The sequence below is a fragment of the Haemaphysalis longicornis genome, unplaced genomic scaffold, assembly GCF_048455015.1.
Source record: "Haemaphysalis longicornis isolate Haplotype H1 unplaced genomic scaffold, Haemaphysalis longicornis Haplotype H1 scaffold_3, whole genome shotgun sequence".
NCBI classification, from domain to species: domain Eukaryota; kingdom Metazoa; phylum Arthropoda; class Arachnida; order Ixodida; family Ixodidae; genus Haemaphysalis; species Haemaphysalis longicornis.
In genome coordinates, this window is record NW_027526335.1 from 202,369,770 (window position 1) to 202,392,779 (window position 23,010).

General features: G+C 47.3%; 1 protein-coding gene across 1 annotated transcript in view; it reads right to left on the reverse strand.

Moving 5' to 3' along the window:
• Positions 1–560: 560 nt before the first annotated feature.
• LOC144175933 (uncharacterized) overlaps positions 561–23,010 on the reverse strand; it is a 33,634-nt gene continuing 11,184 nt past the window's right edge. The window contains exons 2-3 of the mRNA XM_077705006.1: positions 17,444–17,569; positions 561–800 (exon numbers count right to left, since the gene is read on the reverse strand). Of these exons, the coding sequence (XP_077561132.1) occupies positions 594–800; positions 17,444–17,569 (333 nt within the window). The 3' untranslated portion in view covers positions 561–593. The remainder of the gene's footprint in view (positions 801–17,443; positions 17,570–23,010) is intronic.

A 23,010-nucleotide genomic window follows, 5' to 3' on the forward strand; every position in this document is an offset into this window, starting at 1 on the left:
AAAGAATGGAATATCCGCTTCACTCAGGACACAGACTACACAGCCGGGTGCAGCCGGGCAAATAAAGCAAAAACTCAAATAAACAAATTCAATGCATGATCCGTGTGAGTGCTATGCTCACGTGAAATGTTTATGCGATACTTTGCATGCTAGTAACGTATGGTGATTACAAGCAGAATAAGTTTCCATTTTCTGGTCTAAGCCCCAAAACAAGACTCAAAATCCTATGTAATTACTGTGAGCCAAAAAGCGCTTACCTGTCATCGTACTTTAAGCGCCCTGTATAAGGCTGCTAAAAGTTATCCCGTATATATGAGGGCGTGTTTTGGACAGTGGTCGCAAACACATTAATGACGCCGCATTTGGGGTGTGCAAAACGGAAACCCTCAACGCATTGCTGGTAGATCAGTAAATTTTTAAGGCGAACATTTAACTTGATGTTTTATTTAGTCACCCAAAACGACCATTCCGGGGGTGATTTATTGGAGAAATAAATGAGAAGATACACAACGTTTTTGAAGTATTTTTCGAAAAACGTGATATTTAGAACGTTGCCAAGGTGGAGATGTTCTGAAGAAGCCAGCGCCGTACTGTCACCTGAGTCTCAGGCAGCCTGCTTCCTTGGAGGCGTCTTTAAATTCGTCCCGAAAATAGTTTAAGAGTTTTTTCATTGTTCCCATGCGTTCACCACCATGCTTGATCACGTGGGGTTGACATCTTGTGGTCTCGTTGTCGTAGTTTACGTCGAATACGGCGAGCCCAAATTCGACATTTGTCAAGCTCTTTTTGGCCTCACACACCTGAAAAAAAGAGGTGAGAAAACATGCAATTCAGTCTAAATGCCAAGAAGCCGATCCGTATAAAATGACTAAAGCCTAAAGCCTAAAGCTGTTTAACAAAAGTCCAAACTCGACAGTTGTCGGCGGCGGCATCAAATTGGCATGTGAGACAAAAAATATGGCAAAACGCTTAGTGTGCTGCCTTTATTGCATGGTGGGCTACTTGGCTGCAAAGTTTGGAAGCTCGGCAACTGGAGGACGTTCGCAGGGTCTAGTGCTCTAAAGGGCATATTGCCACATTATATTTCGGCTGTTTAACCGGTCGAATCTACTGCTGAGACAGGAGGTGCGGTGTAGTGTAGGCCTACGGAATAAGTTTGACAACCTGAGGATGCTTAAAGTGCAGCGAACTCCTGAAACGGGGGAAGTTTCACGTTTGGTCTGTCTCTGAACAGCAGCTGCCGCGGCCGTGATAAAACCCTTCGCGGTCAGCACCACAAAGGGCCGCAGTGGTTGCAGCAGAGCGAGTTGGTGGATTGAACAGCGCTAACATTGGACACCATAAAGACGAACAGACTGGGCATCTATTAAGCCGTTTGAGCAAAAAAACTGAGTGCTCGCTGGAACGACCTATTGTGTAGTGCCCTTAAACCTTTTACCCTCATTCAGCAAATTGCAGCCTGGAAAAAAAGAATCGCCCGTATTCTTCTCCTCCGTCCATTCCTATTGAACAAACGTGCAACGCAATGCAGACGATGAGTTGCGAGTAGTGCAGGGCTCCAGAATAATTTTGAGCGGCTGCGGATCTTTAAAATGCGTCAAAATCTCGTGCAAACGGCTGTGTTTACTTTTTCCCTCCGTCAGAAAAGTGGCCGCCGTTGCTGGGAATGGAACCCACGACCTCGTGCTCAGCATCAAAACGCCTTATCCGCTTAGCCAGCGCGGAGGGTATAAACGTGCACTAATATGGGAGCAAGCGTGCATGGCTGCTACCGATAACGCAAATATTTGCTGCTTATAAAGTTGTCTCGGTTTTAAAACATTCATTTTTCCTTCCTTTCAAGTCGTAGCGTAGCTGAATTCTAGAGGTGTTTTGACTAGACCACTGCACAGAAAGGAACACCCTGCCCTAACTTTTGCACCTCCAAAACATGTGTGTTTTGCCTTTAGCCAATCAAGGCTCGCTGGAGACAAACACTTTGAAACAAACATAAAATGTATAAAACAGAAAGTTCGCCAGAGTCAACCCTGGCACCGTGTGCTTGCAGCGCTGGTAAGACTGCAAACTGAGAACCACAGGTTTCTGGCTTCGCCTAACGTGGAAACTTGTTCTCGAAACTCGCTGACGGTCCACCTGAGATATCATCCAAGCTCTCTTCATGACCCCGCAGGCTCAACGCCGGGTCCGAGAGCAGTTCGGCAACGGCTGCCCGAATTGTGCTCAGAGTTCGCACGCACCGTTGCCCTCCTAGTATATCGCTATCGCGCTAGGGGCTCCGTGATGCTCGGTAGCGCGACCTGATGTCCTCGGCCTATCCTCCAAAAATCCCGAAACGGCGCATGCACCTACATTGCTCTTCGCTTGCTGCACGGAGAAGAACATTCATCCCCACCCACCTGGTGCCACCTATCACGTTGCAACCCTTCATTCCTTTGTTTATAACCACGAGGTTAAAGCGGCAGCAGCAGGGCAACCATATCATTGGGTAAATATTGCTCCCTTGTGCGCTGCGGATTAATTTTACCGCTTGTCGGAATCCTGGTCAGCGCTTTTGCGCCAGCCCACCGAACGTCACACAGAATGTTTTGGCGCGGCTTGCGTACCAGATCCGTCATCAGCAGCAACTCAGATAAGCACGAGACACAATACTAAGTCGAGGGCCTCCAGGGGCCGTAGTCGAAAATTCGTGAATTGTCCCCAAATTCACTGGGTGTTTTGCGAGGGGTCAAACCTAGGCAATCATTGACGTCTACCCGTATATGTGTGATGACATGCACTGTTTTTGGCGCTCAGCGTACGAAGATCACCACCAAGCTATCAGATAGTTAGGATAAAAGATGTATAAATACTTGTTGCGTATTCTGAAAAAAATATACGACAGCTCAAAAGGGCAAAAGCAACACGTTTGTTCAGTTGAAATTTGTCGTCAATACCGCGAGGCTCTCAAGTAACGTTTATCTGTTTCTTTATGTATAAAATGATGATTTATTAACAGCAGGCCTTTTTCGGGCTGAGGTTGGTATGGTGTTGTTAGGAACAAAATGCAACAAAATCCTACGGGTCGAGGCGCCCCACACTCCCTTGGAGCATCTTGCCAGGCGGAGCCAAGCCTCGCCCAGCTATGGCGTCTTCGAGCGCACCAACCCCACTACACCTCCAAGAACACTGCCCAACATTCATGGCGTGATCTCTCGCTTGCTCCTCCCTCCGCCAGTTCACTTGCATTTACAACTCAAATGGAAAGAACTGAGAAGCTCACGCTACAGACGCCGAGTTCGCGATACCGGTTGCCCCCAGTTCTAGAGCGAGCTAACGCGGTCCACATTGCGAGAGATGCGAAAACCTGGGGGTAAGGTGTTCCGGGCCTGCCAGTCAAGCAGAACTTTCAGCGGCGCATTCGGCATATATGAGGTGCAACAGCTGAGCCTCCGATGAAGGGAGAGCCGAGGTGAGAGAAAAAGTGTGCCCCTCCCGATGACGAGGAAGGCCGGCTAGAAAGCCCCCGCGCCGCTACTCTACAGAACGAATACGAGGAGCTCAGTGGAATTCCGAATATGCGCTGGTGAAGGGGCGGCGAAACTTCAGCAAGCTGCGACGATGCCGAGTGAGGAGGTCGCGTACATTACACACACTTTAATGACGGAGTGGAATTTCTCTGCGGAGGCTGACGAAGGCACCATTCAAAAATATAACCACGCCGAAAACTTGTCCGAGTGTAGAAGTTTAACGACTCTTAAACTTAGCCAAAGCAAGAATAGGCTGGCTGGCGCCGCCAGCTCAGCTGTTTCTCGAGCCTTGCACCACTTGTTCAAGCCACGCGAGCATTTACCGCATTTTATTTATATTTATTCATTTATTTCTAACACCCCTAAAAGCCCTCTCCCAGTAGGCTAATACTTTGCTTAGATAAAGTAAGATTTATAATACGGATAACCGATACAGATACAACACGAAAAAGCCCTAAATATATAAAACAAAACAACAGCCGTAATATTTTTCCCGTGTACTTGTATACGCACTTGAAATATACAAGGTGAATGATTATTCCCCAAAACCCAAAAAAGATAGTAACCGGGTTGCACAAAGTAATCACGCAGCTCCTGCTTATAATGCAACTGCACTCAGCAGAAACCTTTGAACAATTGGCAGAGTAAACACAGCCAAAGTTAGCAACAGGAAACAAAAAAACATGCATCTTACAGGGAAGTGAAACTTCAGTTTGTGTCCACATTTGTATAATAAAAGGAAAACAAAACATGCAGACGTGGCGTCAACAGCTTCCGCGCCCTCTCATGTACATTCAGTAACGTATGAAACTCATTTATATCGATGATTGCTGAGATATAAACAGCGCAGTGCTTATACAACCCGTCAGTTCCCGGCGTAGGAAAAATACAATGAAAATGGCGAGTGCTATAATGAGCGCGTGCCGCACGCCGACCACCCAGCATTCCCGCAATGCGCCGTGGCTTTGCGAAAAAAATGGCTACAGCGCTGTCGTCAAGCGCTACCGCGAATGTAAAAAGTCCAGCGTTAATGTTGAATATGAAAAGAAACCGTGCTCGAAAGAAGTCACCACGGCGGCAGCATTACCTAGACGTCATTATGGATAATTCGAGACATGGCTACGAGTGTGCGAATCCTTGCAGATCTTGTCACCGCAGAGTTACGGAGACGGATGACGGAGAGCTGGTCTGCAATGCTGAGGATGACGGTGCATGCACCACTCGCCGCGAAGATGACGGCCCCTTCGATGCATATTACAACAATTACGCAGCGAAACTATGCAAATGCACAATGAACTCAAACTTGTTAGTCGAGAATTCTCATTTACAACAGCTCCGCAATTCTCGTCTTCCGAGGGAGTGAAAGCTTCCGTGAATTATTTTGATGGCAGGTTATTCCATTTGGTTATTGTGCATGGTATGAATGACATAGCCGGAGCGTCACGGGAAGAATTTGATGATAAAAAAAACGATGATGGTGCGGAAATACGGCAGGCGTGGCCTGAAGAAGAACCTGCCAAGGTATGCGTAATGATCGATGCTGACAAATAAAAACTGGCACAGGCCTAGGATGTTTAAAATCCCAAGTATGTTTGGCTCCCGTACGCATGCCTTGTTCACAATAATCCTTCCGTCACAAGCTTCCGTCACCAGCTTCTCGTGCAACCTTGATTTCATGAATGATAGACTGTGAAGTACGATTTACGGGAGGTTTATCGACGAAATGATAGCTCTTGCAGATTCGCACGATTATTCAACAAAGTAACACTGGTGTTACGTGCGTAATCGAAAACAAATGGATCGCATAGCACGGTTTTTCATTGCTTCGATTTTTCTAAACAAGTGCATTTGATTCCGATCTATATGTATTACGCGTAATCTATTGTCTTAACAAAACTTGTTGCTGAGCTAGTTGGTACATAGTTCAAACAAAGTTAAAAACGTGGCGCAAACTAGATGGGACAAGAGAGACAAGAAACACAGATACAGGCGCCTGTACCTGTGTTTCTTGTCTCTCTTGTCCCGTCTAGTTTGCGCCACGTTTTTCACTTTGTTTGAAATCTATTGTCGAAATAACTGGAGGGAGAAAATCATTTTTATTTAGGGTGATAGGTGATGTTTTAGTAACTACAGTGATCGACTGTCTGACAAGGGAGTTACGTCAGTAGGGCAATTACATGACAGGCCACACTGAACCAAGATATTTTTATAGTCGTAAGTTCTCATTGATTATTTAGCAAGCAAGACGCTGGAAAGCGAGAAGGCTTTTCAGTAAAAGATATTGCCTTAGTTTTGGAAGTATTTAGGGTGAATAGCCAAGATCAGCACCACGAATTCAAGGAGTTAAGATCTCAATGCACAGATTGACGATCATTACAAGAAATAGTGCGGTAAGCAACACAATCAACAGTGAACAGCCTAATTATACATTCGACTGAACAGGGTAAGACCAATAAGACGATGGATTTCTGTTCCCGAGAGGTAGTAGAAGCTTTATAGCGGCGAACTGGCCGTACTGCTAAGAACAGAGCCTGCACGCTGAGTCCGAGCAAACCCTTCGTCGTCTTCCATCCGTGAGGCTACGGTGATCATACATCTTGTGATGACGATGAGGATAAACAGAGCTAAGCTGCGATGTAGTTAATAGCGGGAGCTGATGGTGCAGTGACAAACGACGGTGTTTTTAGTAAGCTTGAAAGAAAACTTGCGTCATTAACCCCTGTGCGCGAACGCATCGTCTCGATTCGTTTGAACATCGAAAATATTTGCTGTACTGCATCTGCAATGTGATGGACACAACCTAGCCTTGAAAATAATTTTTTAAATGCACAACATATACTACTTCCGCGCGCAGAGTTCGGCGTGACGATCGATGCACTTTGCCCGGAAGGACCCCTTAAATAGGGTATCCAGAACGACGCTGTATTGTGTACGGCTCTAACTCCAACCGAATTTCTCTCGGAAATACTTTCTCTCTTTTCCTCTCAGCTCTTTCGGCCTCTTCTCGTGCTGCCTGTTTTGCTCTCTTAACATTCTAGTTTTCTTGTTTTTTTTTTCTGAGCGACCCAGTTTCGCAGCTCGGCTTCTGTCATGCCCAACTGGCAGCCCAACGCTACAATATTCTCTAAACCCATGATTGCGAATTCACCGCAACCTAGACACAATATCCTCAACTACAGCTAGGTATTCAGCAAACGTTAACGAGACCACCAACGCACAAATGCAGTATCAATCTATGCCGCAAAAGAACCAGGCTCTTTCTCTTCCTTAAAGCTCATATCAGAGGTCCTATCGCGGACGCCAGAGATTGTCACCGTTTCCCTAATTGGGGGCACTGTTAGAAGTTATGGGGGGTCGATTCAAGAGAGCCAACAACCCCACCGAATCTACAGGGAACAGGTGACGAAGGGGGTGGCCGTCCGATGTGCGGCTTTAGGCCGCCAGAGCGGCAAGAATGAGTCAGACCCTTGAACGAATCAACAAAAGAAAGACCTATATTTGGACAAGCGAAACACTGTACAAGCACGAGGACATGTAAAGTTAACGAGAGACAACATAGATCGAATACAAAATGATACAATCAGGAGCGTCAACAAATAGATAGTACGAAGTTGAGTAGTTAACAAACAAACAAAAAAACGAACAGTTGGATGCATATGAGAGACAGAGCCCCACAATATTCACCGACCGGGCCGGACGACGCGCCGCTGTCGGATGTGATTCGGCTACATGTGAAGCGTGGCTTCGTCGTTTTCCAGGCCGCCCGAAACGATAACGGTGATTCGAGGCCCGGGAGTACGCTGGAGTCCTCCAGGGCGCGGGTCGCCGATGGTGGTGTGGTGCACAAACTGGCAGAAGCTGTCCTGACAGCACGACGTCCAAACGTAGCTAATTTGCTTTGGCGCGGATGCTCTTTTTACAACTGCGCTGGCGCGGAGAGAGAGGGCACAAAACACAATGCGCTAGCCGCCGTTCAGCAGACAACTTCCCTCTTTCTCTCTTCTGAAATCATCGGCGCGCCTTAGCACTTCCAAAGCCACGCTCGCCCCCTCGAAAAAACTCGAAGCTTTGGTGAAAGCTGAACGGCAGAGCTTTTATTTAGGTATTTTCTTGGCTGCGTTACCGCCGCTTCGTTTGAGGGAGTTCCAGTCTTTTCTCGGGGCGAATAGAACCAAACTGAATGAATCGTACGATTGTAACAAGAATTAGGCGCTGTACATTATTATAAAATGCTATACGGTACTTTTGGACATTGTTCGCTCAATTTTTTGACACAGTGTCATCACATGTTTATTTTTGTAAGTGTATCTGCGAAATGTTATGTTTTTCAAAGATTCGTGTAAAGCCATACTTTGTTTTGCTGTACCATTGTATCGGTCTCGTAGTTTGGACTTTTGTGCGGCAAACGGAGGTTAAATGCGTGCGTTGCGTCGATTACCTCGTACGGCAGTTGAAGCGAAGTGGCTTTGACAAATGTTCCTGTGCAAAAAGGGGAACGCCTATGAGTTTCTGTTAGCTTCTTCGCTCGTTTGCGTCATCTGCCTCATAGAGCTCCTATGGCACAGTCATGATTATTTTGCTCTGCTGTGTTTGTTTTAACAACTCCCTAAATTGAGGTCTGATTTTGAACTTCTGCCACAATATGAGCGCTTTGAATCTTTTCGAGGGCTGTAATATTTTGAGGGGTCAGTACCTGTTTTGTTATCATGTTCTGGAATCCCGAGGGGTGTTCAGAAGGCGCTTTCCGCATCGAGTGTGGTTCGACAATGGTTGTCCGGCCGAGTTCGTCATTTCTGTAGGAGCTTTGTGTTCGTGCCTTCTGCGGTTCACGGCAGAGACCAGAGAAAGAAAGCAGCACCTCGGAGAAATCCGCCTCCAGACCTGGATAGACCTGCTGACTGCCCGCATCATTCAAGCAGAGCCGCGATGGGCCGCTCTTCATTCTGATGCATTGCCTGGCGGTGGGGTGCGGTTGCGATGCTGTTACGCAACCCACCTTCTGCGTTTAGGTGAACCACCAAAAACCTGCTGTCGGTCTTCCCTAATCGACTTTCCACGGCACGGCGTGCCCACAGTAGCGAACTATGCTGCTACTTGACAATAGCCCTTTCAGCAACCTCGTGGCCCATCAAACGCCAACCTGACAGCGGCGGTGCAGACAATAGCATTGCTTCGCGCCCCGCAGTGCACGTTTCGGTGGCGTCCCTGCACATCATTGTCATGCACTTTTTCTGACATGTTTGGCGTCGCTGGAGACGTCTTTAAAGAGCCACTCCTTGAATATTACGACAGAGGAATGGTGGTACAACATCGCCATGACAAAAGTGCTTCGACTCAGGGCGGATTGCCACGGCGGAAGCAACCTAACGCTCACCTGAGCAGGAGGGGAGCGGGTCTCTCGTGTGTGTGTGTGTGTGTGTGTGTGTGTGTGTGTGTGTGTGTGTGTGTGTGTGTGTGTGTGTGTGTGTGTGTGTGTGTGTGTGTGTGTGTGTGTGTGTGTGTGTGTGTGTGTGTGTGTGTGTGTGTGTGTGTGTGTGTGTGTGTGTGTGTGTGTGTGTGTGCGTGCGTGTTTGCACGACGTGGCGCTACTATCAGTGCCATAAATTTTGTGATTGGTGCGTCCTGACGTCACCCGAGAAAAAGGGTGAAGGGGAACGAACCCAACGCACCTATTTAATCTCTCGCGCGCAGCAGCGCACTGCCTTCTCTCTAATACCAAGATCTAAAAACTTGTTGATAAAGTTTTCTTCACCTTCAACTTCGTTATCATGACTGCCCCAGCAAAACACTAACCACAGTCCACTTCGAACACGCTACCCTGGTTCGCAAGAGCCTTCTTCTACTTGCTGTCATTAGGTCAATACAGCGGTGTAACGGCTATCCTTCCTTCAGCTGCAGCAATGAACGCATTCGACAGCCACTTTTAAAAATGGCTGATGATTGCGACAGTCCCTAATGCAAAATTCTCGGTTAAAGTTCCGACCTGCTGTGTCTGAGTTAGTGATCGCGTGATAAGTGATGACGACGCCGACGCTCACCCGCAGCCGCTGAGCCGGCCGGCCGCGTGTATCGACGCGGACGCTGCCGAGACGGTCTCGAGCGGATGCATCAACCCCTAGATTAGGGTACTTTGCAAGCGCTGCAAGGAAACCGCCGACAACCGAACCAAGCCGCCCTCCGGCGTCCGCCCATACTCGCCGCCTGCAAGACCGACAACCAAACCCGCCGTCCGAGAACCACCCGTCCGCCTACATCCCAACAAACTTCACGATTGTCTACCGCCCGCGTGAAGGCCTCCACATAGCCACACTCACCACCCAAACCCTTGCGTCGGCCCTCGCAAGAAAATGTGGCCTCTCTCTCACGGATTTTTGAGGCAAGTGACTATACTCCTGCAACACACGCCCCATGTTATAGTTGCCAGCACCGCTGACGCGGAGCTCGCGATCAGCCTCAGCGAAATTGAAACCCTTCAGTACGCCAACCGTCAGCTAGAATTCTGTACTTACATGAAGGCACCTCCCGACACCAGTCGCGGAGTTGTACATGGACTAGACCCTGCCATGACAAGCACTAACCTCATGAAATACCTGCAATCAAAGGGCCCGACAGTTCTGCACGCTCGCTTCATGGGGCACACCAGGTCCACCCTGCTCATCTTCCAAACGAAGTACGTGCCTTTCTACGGGAAGGTGGGCAGCGTAATGCACCGTTGCCGCACATTCCGACGAACTGTTCCAGTGTGCCATGTGTGTAGTGACGTAGGGCCCCGGACGGACGTTTCCCAACCCCAGAACGTTCAAAGTGCGTACACTGTGATGCCGTTGACCCACCCACAGACCACTCGTGTGCACCGAAATGTCAGCTCTGTTTTCTCCCACATGCCACGGCGAGCAAGGCTGGCCCGCGCCGCCATCTCGGACAACCACCTACCCGCAAGACCAACACGCGTACATCCCAATAGGTAACCTGGTACGCTGTTGCCGCGCGCTCCCCTGCTGCTCAACCCTACACTACCACCACCAAACCTACCGATCATTTGCCCCCTTACCATCGACCACGCCTCTACTACCTCCCCAACTAACCCAAACGCACAAACCCCTCGACCTAAATATAAAGATGTCCACTGTCAAGGAGCAGGTTGCAATTCTCCTCTCCCGTGTGGGAGCACTTGAATTTGAACGCACCCAACCACCCCCTCTCCTCCCTCACCCACTGCAGAAGGAGGTTACAAACGTCCAAATTGATGCAATTGTCGACGCACGCTTGAACACAATCACTGACTGCCGTTTTCAGAGTGTTCTCATCCCGCAAGTAGAACAGCAGCAAGAGCAACTCACGGCTAACCTCACCACATCCATAACCGGCGCCATGGGCCTTCTCCGTTTCCTAAAAGAACGCATCGGACATATAGAGAGTATAATGCAGTCAGATATTCCACCATTATTAAAAGAACAACGAACTCAAGATGGCCAAAAGACCCCCTGCCCGCCCACCCTTGACGGTATACCAGTGGAACGGCCGCTCCTTCAGAAACAAACAGACCGCCCTCGACTCTTTATCTCGCCTCACATCCAGCCGTGAGTGCAATGTAAGAAGCCGACCCCCCCACCCTTCGAAAATTCGATACATATACCAATCCCCCCAACACCCATACGGCTATATTGGTATACCAAACTCTTACCGCCAAAGTGATACCCTCCACGCTTCATATCGACCACGTGCTCATTGAACTCATTCCCCAGCAACCCCCACCACCCCCAACATCCAGATACTAAACGTCTATATCCCCCCAAAGCAACACCCCATCGACATTTATGCTTTCCTGAACGTCACAAGCAACCATGCCAAAACAGACACATGCGTCGTAATAGGCGACTTCAACGCCACCCGAATCGCATAGGGGTACCTACAAGCCGCACGGAAAGGCAGGGCACTGCTCAACGCCATTCAGCACCACCAGTTAACATTACAGAAAGACCTTACTCAACCCACCTGCATCGGCACCAGCGTCACCCGAGACACAATTCCCGGCCTCACCTTTACTCGCAACGTCGCAAATCAAACCTGGCTACGAAGTTAGACACCGTGGGTAGCGACCACCTAATCATAAAAATTTCCATACCCTCTCCCCATCACAAACACGGCACAGGTGTGGCCAAGCTAACAGATTGGGAGGCCTTCCGCGTGGGCCAACTCTCACACACCACTCCAGCATAAGACCTGGACCACTGGACACAAGGCATAATCGACACCCGGGCTCCACACACCAGAACCACCCAACAGAGGATCTCCCAGCCGCTGACAGCCATGTCAACCACATCTTGGAAGCACGACGAAGCCTCCTGAATAGCTGAATCGCTGGCGCCGCAATCGACACAACCGCAGCCTAAAACGCTGCATCGCTCGATTAACAGAATCGGCGCTGCAATATGCCAGTGAACTTCAACAGCAGAACTGGCGCTCATTCTGTGATCAACCAGCGGATGCTCTAACGGCTAAGCGGGTTTGGAACATTCTCTGTAAACTCATGGGCACATCCCCCTCCAAAACGGCCACCAACCAAGACATCGCACGTCTGATACACAACCAAAGCAAACCCTCAGCGCAGCTTCTCACCACGCTCTGCCAACGACTCTTCCCAACACTCGTCAAGCCACCCCATTACCCGATTACCAAGGGGCCCAAAACCCGAACCTCGACGCACCTTTTACCAGCACGGGACTCCTTCAGGCCCTCGCTGAACGCACCCGCAATACCGCACCCGGACATGACCAAGTCACCTAAAAACTTCAGCGAAATCTCGACGACGAACATCTCGAAGCCCTCTTCAAATACTACAACGACAATTGGAACCGCGGCACGTTGCCACCACAATGGCGCCATACAGATATCAGCCTTCTCCCAAACCCCAACAAGCCCATCCACTTAGACAATCTTCCGCCCATCGCCCTGACATCAAGTATTGGCAAGCTACTGGAATGCCTGGTCACCCATCGGCTCACAGACCACCTCGAAAGCACTGCCCAGCTCCCCCACACAATATTCGGGTTCCGCGCCAACCTCTCCGCCTAGGACATACACCTCCAAATTAAAGAAGTCTTCGACCAACTGAGCAAGACCCACCCAAGCTCCATTGTAGCTCTAGACATAAAGTGGGCCTTTGATAATCTAACTGACTCAGCGATTTTCTCAGCTCCAACACACTGGATGCGGCGCCGCAACATACAACTATGCGCGAGCGTTCCTTTCGAACCGCACTGCTACTTTGAGCATCGGCCCCCACAGGAGTGACTGCCTTCACAGGTCAGCGCAGGGCACACCACAAGGCTCTGTGATATCGCCTCTACTCTTTAATATTGCCCTGGCAGGTCTCCAACTAGTGCTATCCTTCATACCAGATGTCTCTCATGCAGTTTATGCAGATGACTTTACTCTGGATTTGCAAAAGCTCTCCTGGCTACCGCAAGACCGGCTTCAAGAGGCCACGCACTACTTACGAAACTGTGGGCTTTGCTTTTCCACCAGGAAATGCGCTCTTCTAATACTGCGTGACAGAACTCGCGGGCGCCGCCCACAGCCCAGCCCCTACCCGACGGTTACCATCGACGCCCAGCCCATACCAACGGTCAGAACTCTAGGGATCATCAGCGTGCAATACCATCACACTGGCTCGGGGGCAGCGTTTCTCCCGAAAATCCGCACAACAGTATCCCAACTGACTTACCTTACCTAACGGGTATGCTCCCGTCGAAACGGACTCCGAGAGGTAGACACCTGCCGGATCGTGCAATCCATGATCACGACCCGCATTGCCTATGCCGCCTCATACCTCGCTCTAAAATCTTAAGAAATCGCCAAATTCGACACACTAATGCGAAAGTCATATAAGGCATCCCTTGGGCTTCCCAACTTTACTTCTACGGAACGCCTCCTTCGGCTGGACATCTCTAATACCATTCCAGAGCTTATTAAAGCGCACCTTACAAGACAACGCCAGCGGCTACGAGCTAACCCCAGTGGCCGCCACCTCCCAACCCGCCTCGCCTGCCCCTCCAACCCCACTCCCGAAACCTTCTGCACCACCCCACAACCCACGCTGCCATCCAAGTGCTCCCAATACCAAAGCACATGCACCTCCTCGACAACAAGGGGCGCCGGTCACACCGCACAGGACTACTACTTAAACGTTATTGCACAGACCCCACCACCTACTGCACAGACGCCGCCCCGTATAGCACACACCCTGCACACGCCATCGATATCATACACTCAACAAGCAACACCACCACTACAGCCACCATACGCACATCTATTGACACTGCAGAGGAGGCGGCCATTCCATTCACCATTGCACACACGCCTGCCACGCACATCACCATCCTGACTGATTCCCAATCCGCCTGGTGTCGCTACGCCATGGGTCGCATCACCAACATCTCCCTTTCCATCCTCACCCAGCGACCCACACTACCGGAAATCCGTCTCGTATGAATCCCAGGGCATTCGTCTCTTCCCGGGATTGAGGTGGCTCACGCTACTGCCCGCGCCGTAATTCACCGAGCATTGCCGGAAGGAATGAACCACCCACCACCCCCAGACCCTCCTATCCTCCAGCCTTTACCCCCCCCCCCCACGTACGCCGATATACTCTCCCGCTACCGTTCGTCCAGCCGCTAGTACCCACCACCCCACCCCTTCCTGGCGGCGCCTACAGACCAACACTTTCCTTAACCACCAACATCTACACCACATATCTCCTACCCCCTACTGCCTAAACTGCACACACTGCAACTCTCCATTGACAACACTCCACTTGGTGCGGCAGTGCCCTACTATCTCTTAACCCCACCCCATACAAGCTACGAGCAGTGGGAGAGCGTGGTGTGCAGCGGCCAGCTCAAGTTGCACTGGTTGAACGGGCTAGGTCAGCGGCCGTGGCACATGGCCTACCGGACCAGGATGGCTGACCTACCCCGTCTCTTTTACCACCCTCTTTACCCTCATCCAATTTTCAGAAATCAATGTTTACTCTATCACTCTCTCTCACTGCTTAGACGCCCGCACCGCGGTAGTCAGTCCGCCCTTTCACCACATCTCCTCAGGTTTACGAATGCACGGTGGCTTTGGAACTTTTCATAGTGCTGGCATTGCGAGACTACCGAGTATCATTATTATATTCTTGCTTTTATACAAAAATCATCATAGTATATAAATAATATAAAGAATATAATAAATATTTTTGTTATATAGGTAGTATTTCCTAAGCAAGAGCCAACATTTTGCTTTATTCTCATTTTTCCGCTATCCTAACTTTGTGCTTGGCAAAATTTCACATTTTCGTTTTGCACTTCGAGGTACTAACAAACCAGTGCGCACTTTCTTCTAATATGTAACCTGTTTTTCCACCTGGGTAGAATTGAGATTTAAAACTGGATCGTTAATTCAATTTGTGTCTCCCATTTCCATGTCGAGTTTTTTAATAACTGCCCCTATTTTGTTCCTTTGTTGAGTCTCATGCTACCTTGTATCAACAATCGACCTGTGTTGCTACACCACACTTTGTAGCTGCTTTTGCAGCGTTCATTTTTGCGCAGGACATGGGGATTTAAAACGTGCTGATACTTTTCTTGTTTGGCGTGCATCGAGTCGTGTCTCCCTTTTAAACATATAATGTGCACACGAGGTGTCATTCCAGGGGTATCTAAAAGCGATTGTTTAATTTTTAATATTTGCGTACGTCCTGCGCAAGATGGGCTGCCTTACATCATGTTGTGCAGGCGCCACACGTTGGAGCGCAGCTCTGTCAAGTTGTCTTTTGGGAAATCATTTTCAGCTGCCTACCGGCATCGCTTATGTAGATGGTGAAATAAATTTCGTTCTTCATTGTTCAAGCAAATACCATATATTTTAGGCAACCGATTGTCATGGACATTCATCACAATAAAATAATGATGGCTATATGTATTAGTTTACGAAGAAGCAATCCACCATCTGGCGAAACGCTCGAAATGCACATGCAAGCACTTCCTCGCGTGATACAATCGACGTCACGATTAAATCCTTTACTATTAAACTATTTTCTCTCCTTTAGAGAGGGAGGGAATTTTTCAAAGCAGAAATGTTACCGCAACCGCCTATATGACGAAAAGAAACAAGGTGAATGTGGGAAGAAATCAGGATTAGCCAGGCAGAGTAACGATATCTTTTAGCAATGGCAAAATGACTCCGCCTTGTCAAGCCTCTCCGAGGTAATTGGAGTGCTCCAGACAGGTTTTTTTGTTTTCTAGAGCCATAAGTTTTTCAATCCGAGAAATATCAGGAAATGGGGATATGCCCCTTTTTTTTGGCCGCATGGAGGATCTATCTCCTATTGCGGAGCCACTGCGCACGAACGCGCGAATTTTCGTGGTTTCCTCTCGTCTGGGTTGCCGCCGAGTTCGGAGGCGGGGACAATGCCTTGTCAAATTTCCTGGATGGCATTCCGTGGTTCCTGTGGAAGCTTCAGGTCATAGCACGGCTAATTACCGGCACTAAGAAACGATCGAAAATTTGCCAACAGCGCACCAAAAGAGCGACGTTCTCCCGCGAAGGAACCTCCGCGCTGCTACTGCTTACCGCTCCCGGTTATGCGCAAAGGCATAGCGGCAAGTCACGTGGTACATCACCGCGTGAATAACAATAAAGGCTCACCGATGAGGAAAATATGATAAGGGCCACGCGGAAAAAAATGGGGTTTGGATGGCGGCAAACCGTGGCAGCATCGTACGATTGTCAAACCTCTCCTCCTAGATGTAGACCCTCTCGCGCCATCTACCCGATCTCTTGCAACACTCCTATTCTCTTGAAGAACTGCACAAAAAAATTCACTCTTGAGCCTACCTTGCCCAGGAGGTAGAGATAGCATTATATATGCTACGTTTTTAGGTATTCTACACTAACCATTCCAGTGGTAGGGGTTTTACCCTTGTCCGTGTCGATTTTTGATGTCCGAAGCAAGCAATAAACAAAACATTGTTGTTTGCTAGGGGCAGAGTGATGGTATTTCATGTTAGCGGCATGGGTTCGAGCCCCTGTCGCTTTTGTTTTCTCTGCCGTGATAAGAAGTACGGCAGAACAAATTTTACTTTAACATGTTCTGTTAGGAGAATGATACGAATTCTTGTCGAAATCAGAATATCATGTAGGTCACTTTAGCCGACTGAAACATTTACTTGTTCCTGGAGTCTTGTAGTGCGATGCGACGAAGTGGCGCACATAGGATGCGTCTCGGCTGCAAGTTTGTAAAATACGCATCTGGGTCGCCGACGCTGATTTGGAGCATTTGATTATGATGAATGCGATGCGCGCTACTTTGGTTTTCGTGCATTCACCATTATTAGTAGATGAAGTTTTTTATTCTGCAGTGATCCAGTTTTTTGCTTCATCTGGTTCGACGATATTTGAAATGTTTATCTGTGTGCTCAGAAGATATTTTCTTCCCGCCGCTCCAACCTCTCATTTATTACCCTAATCTACCACATTCTCCCTTTTGCATTCCTAATTCATACGCGTAGCTTGCGGACAACATCAGTCTTTGCTCCTCTAAAGAAAATTATTTCTCGTACTTTGGTTTTGTCAATGGTTAGCTACTTAATTCTTTTTTCCCTTTTTAAGTGATACCCTTAATGTGTACACTGGTCAAGGAACTGCTTCATTAATTACGCAAAAAAGGGCGCTTTTTCTTGTCTGCATCGTGTATTTTGACCCCTTTTATCTGTACTATAGCTCGCCCTGCCTTCAATAAGCAATTCATAATGCCCTCTCCACGTTATTATTGCAAATCCATTGACGGGTCCTTCGAGAACATACTGCGAGGCTTGTGGACTACACAGTGGACAGAATTTCACCTTGGACTTCAGCACGTGTACGCGAGCATTGTCACATAGATTTCTCACCTTTCTGAGCAAGGTGATGCTATTGTCGAAAACAAGCGTGTAGCCGGTCACCTTGCTAAACGCCACGACCGCTTGGTACGTATTGTTTATTATGAAGCTCGCCGTGTACGTGGCGTTGCGACAAATCTGCAAAAAAAGAGAGGATTGCAGGTATTGGTCCCACCTTTTGATCATATGAATCGTTTGAATTCCATTGAGCTTAAACGTTACAATATTTTGGGTTTAAAGCAATTCAGAAAGAATTCTGCAGTGTTACGTGCTATGTTATCTCTCTCACAGAAAAGGCTAGCTTGCATGTGACTTCGCGCCAGCCCTCTCCCGAGCAGCGCTCAGCTTTCCCAGTGCGTCTCTAGGTAAGAGCGGCAGAGCAGATAAGATCACAGCGTTAAGCCATGCAACCAGTTTGGGAACATGGTCGCGAATATGACGGCAGAACAAGCTATGCATACAACAGCGTATGTATACCTGGGCTGCTACTTGGGCGGGTGCAGGGCCTTATTGACCAATTTCTGACAAAAGAACTCCAGAAAGTTCTGATGAGGATAGGAACGCTTGAAGATAGAAAATAAATGTCATGGCTTAGTGAAATAACTTCTGCAGAAAGCATCGTAACCAAAATGAAAAAAAAACGAGAGATTTGACGTCAGAAAAAGCATTTGTACCGCAGTTGGCAGCGATTGGCTGATGACAAACTACGATTATAACAATTCTCTGTGTGTGTCTTCCGGCGCAAATGTCGCAAATATTAAAAAATCCATGTGTGTGTTAGGTCAATGCTGACGAAAGGGCATTGAGATACACATAGGCTGATTGATGTTTCTAGATTACAAGTGTTTCATTGTTGCATACGGCCCCTAACTAAAGTGGAAGTTGTCCAAGAGGACGATAATTATTGTACAAATAGCTTCAAAACCAGCAAGGTACATCAATAGGATGCGGATAAAATTGAATAATAGTCTTGTTTTATAAAGGTTTGATAAAGGTGACAATACGAAAACCTTAAAAGATGCTTAGGCAATATGACAGAGGCTGTAAAAACCCACTATGGTATGTATAAGTAGTCAATACCGCTTGATATAAAGAAAAGTGGCTTCTTCATAAAAAAAATGTTTGAAGTACACAATACGCGGTGAGTGTACGCCTGAGGAAAATGTCTGCCTCTGATTGCCTCGAGTTCTGTGAATTTAACCACGGCATGATGTACGGTAAGACTACATAAACACTGGTACACAAGTAACATAACTTCGCCTTTTAAATGGAGATGATATGTTCCATATGTGTGTCCAATCCTTCAGCTCCAAAGTGCAACTTGTGAGCCTGTCATTGCTTGCCGTTGTGTTCTTCCGTATTCTAGGTTTAATGCTACTTATGCCATCAGAACGTTATAACCAGGTTGTTGAAATGTGCAGCAACAGCCGTATTCTTACTATCTCGTTGCCAGTAATGTGACAATTGCCAGGCACCCAGGAGATGGTCATCTTACATTTACCTGCGTATGCTAAGACGACAATTCGATGCAAGGATTCGAAAGTTGATTCTCCTGAAGGTTGCTTGAACCCAATGATCACAACTCCCTGAGGAAATGTTTGTTTATGACTGATTCACGTGTTTTTGTTTCTATTACATATTCAAAACCCAAAATATTGCCATGGGCTTCGCATGTGGAAATAGTGGCCTTGTGTTCAACGTTTTTGAAGTTCATAAACTGTGCTCATTAGCGGCACGTAATGCCTCAGATTATGTTTTGTACCTCCTGTATTAAATTTTGCGGAGTTAAAGTTCTGTCGGAAGATTAAAAAATGTTGCTGTAAAAAGGCTGTCAGAGCTTTGATTTTACCCGTTTGCACGAACTACGTGACACACAATACAGGCAAGAGTTTTAGTAGAATGTGGTCATTGAGCACTTTTTAAGTGTTACTAAAGATGTCGTTGGAGATGCCGTATTTGCAGATAGTGAGCCAGTAGGTCATGCCTGAGGAACAGGTCTATTGTACACTCGTAATGTATTAGTGTGTTTAAAGAATGTTGTGATTGTGATGATCAAGTAAGGGCATATAACATGGTTCCGTCGGTTTTTTACCAGCCACACGGACTACACAAAAGCTTACTGTACTACAGAGGCCCGACGGCACTCATGTTCTACTGGTAAATCGTGCTACCATATTCCAGCTCTCGCATAATTTTATTAAACATGCTTGACTTACAAACCCTAAAGGTTTCAAGAACAGCGGTGAGAGGGTTTAGAAAATATTTATTTCTTTCGTAGAATTCAGTTTTTAAGTTTAATGTGTGGTATCAAGCTTCAAATTTCCTCGCGTAACCCAGCAAATATTGTGTTCTTTTTTATGCGTGATAGCTCTTCCAATAAGTGAGACAGACGGATTAGGCCTTCGTTTTTTAGAAAACATGACATATGTAGTTTTTCTCGAGTCAATAGTTGAAATTGTTTTTTTCTGTAAATTTTGAATCGAGGCACATGCCTCTCCAAACGTTACAAATTGTGATTTAAAACTTCGGTATTTATTGTCTACGTAAGCATAGTGAGAGAGAGAAATAGATGAAATCATTTGAAAAGAAATCGTAACCCTAAAGGTGTTCAACTTAAAACCCTCCCCAGGGGTTGTCAGTTTTTGTGAGCATGTCTTCAATAAAACGTTTCCCAGTTGCAGATTCAATCTCCTGTGGGTGAGATGCTTCTGAATTGTACCTAACATACTGCCGCTGGTAGCGAACTAATTAGGATCAAGCAGAATACCAGGGCGTCTTGCCGTGTCGCATGCTTTTTGGCATCCAGGGATTGCTCTCAAAAAATGTCATTTGGCATCCGGGCATTGCTCAAGGCACGACCGTTCTTTCCAACCAAGGCTTTGTTATCACTTTACTTCGTTTTCATGCACAGTCATATCAACTATGGAATCACTGGTTGGGGTAACACATATCACAACCCACTTATATTCCATTCAGCACATTCAAAATCAAGCTATTCGTATCATTACTAGCAGCCCTCGCCATTCATGTGCATCACCTCTACTTCGTGAAAATTCAGTTTTATCGGTCACAGCGTTGTTCGAATATAACTTAGGTATTTTTTTTTCAAACTACTCAACAAACAATTATGTTTTGAACTTCTTGACGTAGGTACTTTAGTGAATCATAACACTACTAGATTTGCCTTGAATAATAACTGGTTACCCAAGGTAAAAATAATTATGGCCAGCAAACATTTCATTGTGCCGCCGTTAATCTGTGGAACCGCCTACCACTTAATGTTAAGTCTTCACATTCTATCACAGCTTTTAAAAAATCGCTAAAAAATATTCTGCTAACCTGATATGTTTCCTAATCTCTTGGTTTTGCTGGTTTGACTTTCGCCATTTGTTTACGCAGTAGTTTTTTGTGAACTTTTGTAAACTGTTAGTTTTTAATTGTGTATAATGATAATTTCCTATTTGATAGCTGTTTTTATGTACATAGCTTAATATTTTAGTAAATTCTGTATCAGAACCTTGCAGTACATGTTTTTGCTTATTTGTTTCCTTCACTAAGGTTTTATTTTACTTGTTTTCGCTTCACACTGCTGCTTCTGTAACGTTTTTCGTGTACTTTATCATCGAGTGTCCCAGTGCAGTCGCTGACTTCGGGTCCGTTGTCTGTAAACTTCCTTTGTAACCGTTTACTTTTAATAAAGAAACTTCAACTTCAAAAAAAAAAGACGGACTTGCAGTCTTGCCAATACACGAATGCAAATATCGCCAATATTGCTCTCATTCACGGATAGTCGATTCTAAAACCTGCATGGCACTTTAAAAATACGTAAGCCGTCTAACGTTTTTTTTCAGCAGAAGCTCTCGCTACCAGACGTTGACCACGACTGGCGCATAGCTGGACAGAAGCGTCTGGACAGAAGCGTGTCTTTCCTCGTTGTCAAAATTAGCGCCATACATTTACGTAACCTCAAATACCCAAACGAAAGTTTTGTCTCGACTAAATTACCATTAGGACTATCAAAATAAACATATTGCAAATATTTCTAAGCAGTTAGTAAAGGAGAGAGCTTGTAGCAATCATAAAACCTGCGGTGAAATGTTTGCTTCAATGATAGATGATTTGCATTGCGATTGAGCATGCTGTTCGGCCTTAGCGAGGACTGTTAGGCATGTCATTTATAATGCACGTGTTTACATGCCTGGGACTCGGTTCTGACCTCCTTTTGTGCGATTTCTTTAGTACTAACGAGATGGGTAAGCGCTGAGGCTACAGTAACACTCGGGAATCATGAGCCCATGAAAATATAAAGGAATACCCCTTTTGAGATTCATGCAGGGATAATGAAAAGTATTCTTCACTGAGTTTTCAAATCACGCCAATTTCAGGAATTTGTTGCTTCGCAACGGTAATGCTCAACCGGGTGTATGAGGTATGCCTGTGGAATCACAAGATGTAGGTAGAAGTGTTTATTCACGTGCTCCTCGAAACATACGCACTAAGGTATGCCTATGGAGTTTGAGACCACCACACATAGACCTACACATACAGCCCTCTTCGCGCATGTCTAATATGTACGAAAGGAGGTTACCCGAGCAGGAAAGCAGGCAACTGAACACAGGAAAGCAGGGGCCCGCCGGGGGGCCCACAGGGATGCACGCACCTCCCGACAGCTCCGCCCCATGACAGCCGCACTGTATAAATTCGACCCCAAATCCCACAGCGTAGTTCAACATCGAAAGACCTCGTTACACGGGATTCGCCGACACCTCCATCAACTGGGTTAGGCCACTTTTTGCAATTTCTGAGGCATCGAAAGTTTTCTGCGTCGGAGCTAGCGCAAGATGGGGGCCGGCAAAAGTACCTGTGTCGTCTTCTCTCGAAAATTCACAATCAAGCAGCAGTTCATTCGGTGTACGCCTCGAGGCAAACGAGCCCACTCTAAACGGATTGCGTGACCCGAAGAAGAGCTAAAACTTATGGTGTCCGGCCAGATTCAGTTCGAATGTTGCTTGCGAAACACAACACAACCCCGACGAAGGCAACGTTCATGCCCACGGGGCATTTCGGCTGTCTCGCCTCCGCCGTCTCGTGACGACGAAACGCTCGCTCCCCAGCCGGCAAACCCTGAGGACTGGCTTGGCGGGTTACGCGAGATTCTTTTGAACGCCCTGCAGGGGATTTCTCTCCTGAAAGACAAGGTGAACGCACTGTGTCAAGGAAATGCCTGCCTGCACAAGGAGACCGGGAAGAAATTCAATCTGCTGTCGGCGGCTATTTCCGCTCTTCAAGACGAGGTGCGTGCGCTGCGTTCGGAGCTGGGGTAGAGAAGGCCACAATACCCCCCCCCCCCAACCCTGATGCGCCCGCCAAGCTAGACAATGTCGCAGCAGCTATTTCGACCAAGGCCCTCACTCCCACACAACAACACAAGCACAACGGCGCGTATCAAAGTCCTCAACCCTTGCTTCTCTGCTTCCGTCCACTACGAACTGGCCTCGAGTAAAGAGCTCTGACATGCACCGACTTTTTCGTGAGGTAGCCGTCGGAGCGAACAACACCTCGGCAATCCTCACTGTCCC